General features: G+C 43.4%; 1 protein-coding gene across 1 annotated transcript in view; it reads left to right on the top strand.

Annotated features, from left to right (window-relative positions):
- The window catches only part of LOC122247387 (uncharacterized), a 27875-nt gene that overhangs the window by 20247 nt on the left and 128 nt on the right, over nucleotides 1-7500 (top strand). Inside the window, exon 4 of the mRNA XM_043006623.2 lies at nucleotides 5905-7500. This exon is cut by the window's right edge and continues 128 nt beyond it. Within this exon, the coding sequence (XP_042862557.2) occupies nucleotides 5905-6421 (517 nt within the window). The 3' untranslated portion in view covers nucleotides 6422-7500. The remainder of the gene's footprint in view (nucleotides 1-5904) is intronic.

The raw sequence follows: 7500 nt of genomic DNA on the forward strand, positions 1-7500 counted from the left end.
ATTCCCGTAATTTTCACTATTGCTCGCATTAGTTTTTAAAAAAATATTATCATTATCATTAAATATTAATCTTCACCATGATTACTAGTATTTTAATTTATATTAACATGACAGTAACCGTAACAGAATCAATGGCAATTTATGATACATCAAATTCAATTGCGTAAAGTGATGTAATTTATAATTTGTCTTTATATATAAGCAACCGCGATTACCGTTATTTTCAAACGAAGCTGGGGAGGAGGGAGAAAGGAATAGCTACTGAATTCCGAAATTACTGGCAATTAATTAGGTAAGGACCTTAAAATTGGCAATCAGAAAGGAGCATAGCCTTAATTATATGTTTGGGAGCATCAGGCGCTATGTGGTTGTGCGTCCAGAGGGAAGCGGGTACCATAGGACTGTGGCGGGGAAGGAAGCGGATAATACGGAAATATGGTGGGGAGGGAAGCGGGTACCATAGGACTGTGGCGGAGAGGGAAGCGGATAATACGGAAATATGGGGGAGAAGGAAGCGGGTAACATAGGACTGTGGCGGAAAGGAAAGCGGGTACCATAGGACTGTGACGGAAAGGAAAGCGGGTACCATAGGACTGTGACGGGGAGGGAAGCAGATAATACGGAAATATGGGAGAGAAGGAAGCGGGTAACATAGGACTGTGGCGGGGAAGGAAGCGGGTTCTATGGCATTGTGGCGGGGTACCTGCAACCCATGTGGCGTGGTAGAATAGGAAACTGTGTCGCGGATTACGAGTATGATATGAAGTATGATGTGGCAGTATAGTGACAAAAAGATGACTTAGTATGACCAGAGGCGTGGAATAGCCTGGCAGACAGCGGCGTGGCAAGTAGCATGTTGGAAATAAAAGATTACGAATATGAAAAATTCATTACCCGGTTAATAACGCATTTTCCAGATAAACGCAATATTAACCTTATTCGTTCCCAAAACCATTATGCTCTCAAAGGGAATTCAAATCTTTCAAGAGTAACCATCTGTTTGGGATCCAATTCGCGGGATAATGTGCTATATAATGGGGTGGGAGAACGTGTACTCTGAATGTCAAAAATATGAGGATGTTTAGGGGGATGGGAGGAGAGGGGGGGTAGAAAGGGGGGAGAGAATGAGAGAGAGAGAGAGAGAAGGTAAAGGGGGAAGAAAATGAGAGAGAGAGTGATGGAAAAGGAGAGAAAGAGAGAGAGCGGGGAAAAAACAGAGAGACTGACAAAGAGAGTGAGACAGAAAAGAAGGGGGAGGGAAAGAAAAGAGGAGAGAGAAGGAAAAGGAGAGAAAGAGAGTGGAGAAAACAGAGAGATTGACAAAAAAAGTGAGACAGAAAAGAAGGGGGAGGGAAAGAAAAGATAAGATAGAGAGAGATTAAGAAGGGAAGGCAAAACCAAAGAAATACATTAAAATAAAGAGGTAAAGGAAGAGTGGAGGAGACAAGAGAATAAAAAAAAAGACGAGAAATAAAAAAAAATGAGAAGAGAGAGACAGAGAGGGAGGAGGAAGAGAGGAAAAGGGGAAGAGATGAGGAAAGAGGAGGGAGAGAGAGATGGAGGGATGGGAGGGTTTTCACACTTGGCAGATCATGAAAGTGTTACATCCTGTTAGGCAGTTAGCCGACCATGACGTCACATTCGGTGCAATGAACGTCGCCTCAGGTTTCATATCCTGTTGAATTAATGCATTAAAACCTCCAGGTGAAATATGGCCTGTTAATTCCTGCTGATGACAAATTCCTGTGCAAGGTCTGGTGAGCTCTCCCGTCTTGCGATAGCGCATGTGATGGAAAGGGTGTTGAAAACTTTAATCTTTGTTTATTCGTTTTGCGAACTGAATTCCCAGAGTTGTGTGGACATGTGAGAGGGATATTTGTTTATATAAAATGCAAGTGCACAAAAACAAAAACACATTGATGTAGGCTCATGCGTACATGTACACGCAAGAACACACACGCACGCACACACACACACACACACACACACACACACACACACACACACACACACACACACACGCACACACAAATATACACGCACATAAAGACAAACAAACACAAACAAAGAGTCACACACACAGACAGAGACGTGTTCATGGGTGTAGGCAAGACAGATGCGCCCCCCCCCCCCCCTACAACCCCCCCTTCACCGCCAACCATCCGAGGCAGGTGGCCAATGGCGTAAAAACAGCGCATTAGTCAAAAAGACAATTCTGTGTGTGGGCCGCGCAGCTACATGGCCTGAAGAGGTGGGTGCTGGTAGGTCTATGAGGTTAGCAGGTAGATTGGCCGAACGCAAATTCAAGGAATCTGAATTTTCTGGGGAATTAGTATTATATTATTAACTTTATTTTATTTCGATTTTCAGTTGTCTGTCTGACAACTTTGCTATTGTTGTTGTTGTTGTTTGCTGTTCGTTTATTACCAATCTAAGCTACTGAATGATACCGCCGGTTATATTCAGAAAAAAAAAACATAAATTGATGTAACAAAAAGACTTCCCAAAAAATCTTTAAAGTGCACAAAAGCGAACATCTAAACAAGCGTCAATTCGATCGTGAGACGTTATTAGTGAGGTGTTGAAACCCGCACGTGCGCCTTGCTCATCTTCCCCGCCAAGAACCGGAAACAAGCGCAGCCCGCCAAGCGCAACGGCCGCAATAAATAACAGCGGAAAATGAAACCCCATCAAAACTCTCCCCGTTAAACCACTTTGCTCCAGTGGTGTAAATAGGCGTTTTAGTTTCAGCTGCCAAATAAAGGGAAGAAAAAGTCGCCACTGTAGCCTTTTACAAATTACCGGAGTCAGCGATTGAAATTATTGCCATTATCGAGCGACCTCTGTCCGCCCATTTCATTAACCTCTCATCCGTATTGGAGCAGCTGTAGCCATGATTTCCAAGAAGACATAGGGGATCCAGGGCTATCACATTTTACTGAATCGAATGCACATCAATGTTTTCGCCTCATTTACGAGCACATGTTGCACAGAAATCGTCTGAAACGGCGTCTAAAATGCGGAAGAGACGCAACCTAAAATCATCGTGCATAAAGATGTCTCGACGGATTCGTCCCGCGGCATCTGGCCTATGTCATTGTCCCCCGGACTGCGACCCGCGGCTACGTGTTTATTGATATAATTACAATATTTAACGCGAATGGGTCCCCCAATGACACTAATAACATTATTTTAAGTGTGCTAACAGCAGCTTAGCGCCGGCCAAATGTTTGCGTGGAGTATAGGGGCGTGGTCGCGTAATGAAACGAATTGTAGAATCTGAAATTAGTTTTTTTGGGGGCGAGTGGACTCAAAGCTGTTGGCTCGATGCCGTACGACTTTTTTTATTGCACTCTTGTTCATCTGAGGCTGCGACGATATTCAACATCTTTCTGGTCACGAGTATTTTGATATATATTCGTATGTTTTTTATTGTTATTATTATTATTAAAACCTTAAATTTCTCAGTCTTGTGCTCTCTTACTTTGTTCTGTCTTATCTCTGTTCCCATCCATTCAGGTTTCGTGTATTATTATCATTTATTCCTTCATTCCCTCCCTTTCAGTCACTCGCCTCCCTCCTCCCCCTCATTCCTTTCTCCTTCTCTCTCCTCACGTCCCTCCTCCCTGCCCATACCTGGCGACCATAATGACTATTAATTACAGGTATGGTGAGCAGCTCACGTGTTCTCGGTTACACGTGCTACGGCCATTCACGTACTGCCGCACGTGCTGCTTCTCATGGGATGAGAGGCGTGTGTGTGAGGGGAAGGGGAGGGGGGGGGGAGGTTGGGATAAGGGGAGAGCTCAGAATGGGGGAATAGGGGGGAGGGGATGATCTCCATGACGCATTATAATCCCAATTCAGTCAAATGGGTTCGCCGACTGATGCGAACTTATCGGATTTTGTTGTCTCTGATGCTGGATCTGTCTCTACTCCGTTCATTTCTGATGTGGGATCTCTGAGGCAAAGGAACTGAGATCATCGATTTGAGTGTTGTGATATAGATGCGAAGCCAGATTACACGAGTAGTTAAGATAAATTTGGTATTGATGTGTGTATTCCCTCCCCGACATGGAAACACAAATGCACCGAGGAACATCTCAGTAATCTAACATCGCATTTATATTTCTGAAACACATCCAGTGCTCTCGGGAATTGTATGTAAAAGTTTGCTATCATCGTGCTCTACTTTGAATATATAGCCAATTTCTACCAAGTTATTGTAGATCTTGATTAGACAGTTCTTCTAAGTGGCCGTGTGGTCTAGTTGTTTATATTTGATCTCTCTGGGTGTTACTGAGGGTGATCGAGCTTGAGTTCTTGCCCGGGAATTTACGAACGGAAATTAAAACAGACCGACTAACTTTGGCCTTGTGACAAATAAATCTATTTAAATGGAAGAACCGTGAACTGACTTACATCAGATAAATCACAGCGCTTTACTGATGTGTGTGTTTTATGAAAATTAACGGAAGGGGATACTCGCGAATGAAATCGGTGCAAGGATAGCTAACATAAAACTGGAAAGATTTTTAAATGAAGGGTTTTAAGCTTATCAATACCAGGAAAGCCTGGTGGCGCCCCCTTTAAAAACGAGACATAAAAATGCATGTGACCACAGAGAGTGTGAAGATCTACAGCATCACAAACAAGTGCTGATTTACACGAACTGGAAATAGTTTTCGGTGTCAAACGCGGGAAATGCCGAGCCGCGCAATACTACCTCCCACCCGCCTCCCAACAGTATTATAAGCATTACCCTGAACATGTGAACAGACTTGACTCCAGGGCATTACTGCGTTATCTCCCCTCCACCTCCTGACCTTACGGACTTCCATGATGTGGTTCTCATTACACAAGCATATATGTATATTCTGTTATCCTTTAGCTTAATCGTATTGCCGCCACAATCTGCAGTCTCATTCATGCTTTCCGCTCGAGCGCTCGCCTCATTCATGACTTGCGCTTGAGCGGCTGTCTCTCCGACGTACTTACATATACAAGTGCCCTGAGGCAATCCTAGCGTCAAAGACCTGTGGCATGAGAGGCTTTAACATTAACTCTCTCTGGAGGAGCTTAGTGTACACTCGGCTCTGAAGCTATGTTGGTCCACCTTATGTCGTCTAACACCATCAAAGCTCACTAGTAATCTTAGGGTACTTAATGGCTCTCTCTCTCTCTCTCTCTCTCTCTCTCTCTCTCTCTCTCTCTCTCTCTCTCTCTCTCTCTCTCTCTCTCTCTCTCTCTCTCTCTCTCTCTCTCTCTCTCTCTCTCTCTCCCTCTCTCTTTCTTTCTCTCTTTCTCTCTCCTCTCCCTCTCTCTTTCTCTCTCTCTCCTCTCTTTCTCTCCTCTTTGTATCCTATTTCTCTCCTCTTTGTATCCTATTTCTTTCCCCTCTCTCTTCTCTCCCACTCCTCTCTCTCTCTCTCTCTCTCTATCTATCTATCTATCTCTATCTCTCTCTCTATCTCTCTCTCTCTCTCTCTCTCTCTCTCTCTCTCTCTCACTCACTCACTCACTCTTTCTCTCCCTCTCTCACTCGTTCTCTTTGTCCTTAATCCCTCTTTCTGCTGATCACAAAATTATTTTGTCTCCCGTTCTATCGCGTTATTCGACTCGACTCTATCTGTATCTAACATCTGCATAGATCAGATATATTACTCTACAGTATATATGATTATCATTATGCTATGTTTTCACTCTGCATTAAGCGCTGAGTAGCGACTCAGTCTCTTCACTATCTACATGGGTTACACTAATTATTTTATGAATTATATTATAAGTATATTCATTTTATTATAATTATATGATAAGTTGCGCTCTTTTCAGAAAAAAAAGAGTGTGCATTAAGTGTGAACTTCATTCATTACTTATAAACTAAATTTTTCACTTTTCTTACAGATGCATGACCTTAGCTGGTGGACTAGGCGGCTTGGGACCCCTCTACCACCCAGCCTTCTGCGGGATCTGTACCTACAAGCCCTCCCCCGGCGTCCCTTCGGAGTCTGGGAGAGGTCCTACAGCCTCCCCTCCCTCCCTCCTGAACGCGACCTCTGCCTCTCCTACCTCCCTCCTGGGCGGCGCGACTCCCTCCCCGACGTCCCTCCTGAGTGGCCCCTTAAGCAACCAGCCTCCCTCTCTCCCACTCGCTCCGGCACCAGCTACAAGCCTTCCCATCGGCCCGGTGCCATCTGTGGGCATCTCGATCGGCACAGCACCACCTGTCAGTCTCTCCCTCGGCCCTTCACCACCTGCGAGCCTCCCTCTGGCTCCCTCTAACCCTTCCTCGTTCCTGAGCGGCTCCGTGTCCTCCCCGACGCCGCTCACGACCACCACAACGGCGCCGACCATCAAAAAGCCCGTGCCGCTTCCCGCCTCATCGGCAAGCTTAGTGGCTCTCCGCGCCCAAGCGTTTTAGGAGGACTACGATCCTATATTATTTCCCCCTGATATCTATAAGTAGTAAATCATTCCAGAAGGTATTCTATCGCACCAAATCTAAAGAAGAAAAGTTGTTAAAACATACAAAAAAAAAAACACACAAAAAAACAGAAGAAGAATGAGAGCAAAATGCCAACAATACAAAGATGAATTTTTTGCTCAACAGCTGATCTGTTTGATTTTAGTCAGCAACCAAAGAGAACATAACATTTATTACTCTCTCGAGTTTTTATCAATGCACGGTAGATAGTTACACTGCATATTACTTCATTAGGAGTTATTCCTCGTGAAATCTTTGGAGGTGTTCCTTGTAAATATATTTTTCTTGAGATATTAAAGATTAGGTTATTTTAGCGCAATTGAAATTATTTGGTTAAATCGACTCTGATAGGAAGAAAGAAAAATTGTTGTCATGTATGAAATAAAACTTTTTACATATAACATTATAGGGAAATATTTCTGTGGATATTTTGTATCATTCTCTGTAGCCTTTTTGATCACATTTTGCTTTATTCGATGACACTTTTTGTATCTGCGAATCATTTCGTAAATAGTTTTCCGTGTGCAGCCTTTTTAAGGATCTTCCTACTTATCTATCTATTTTCACTATATCTCTCTCTTCTCTATATCTCCCTCTTCTCTCTCTCTCTCTCTCTCTCTCTCTCTCTCTCTCTCTCTCTCTCTCTCTCTCTCTCTCTCTCTCTCTCTCTCTCTGTCTCTCGTTCTCTCTCTCCATCTCCCTCTCCCTCTCCCTCTCCCTCCCCCTCTATTATTTGTACTATCTTACCTGTCTCACTGATTTATTTATTTGTAAATCTTTCAATTAAACGAAAAATGAAAATAGATTTTTACCCATTATCTTGACATGTATTGCTTACTATTCCTTCCACAGACTGAAACCATAAGTGAAGCTATAGACCACACTGTATACGAGAACCATGGTGTTCTAATTATTTGTTCAAAGGTGATATGATGTCATTCCAAATCTTGGAGCTTTTGATAGCATCCATATGATATATGATCCAAATCACAAATATTGCATTTTCTTTGTCACGA

The sequence above is a fragment of the Penaeus japonicus genome, unplaced genomic scaffold, assembly GCF_977035675.1.
Source record: "Penaeus japonicus unplaced genomic scaffold, GWHDUDI00000001_assembly GWHDUDI00000011, whole genome shotgun sequence".
Classification (NCBI taxonomy): Eukaryota; Metazoa; Arthropoda; class Malacostraca; order Decapoda; family Penaeidae; genus Penaeus; species Penaeus japonicus.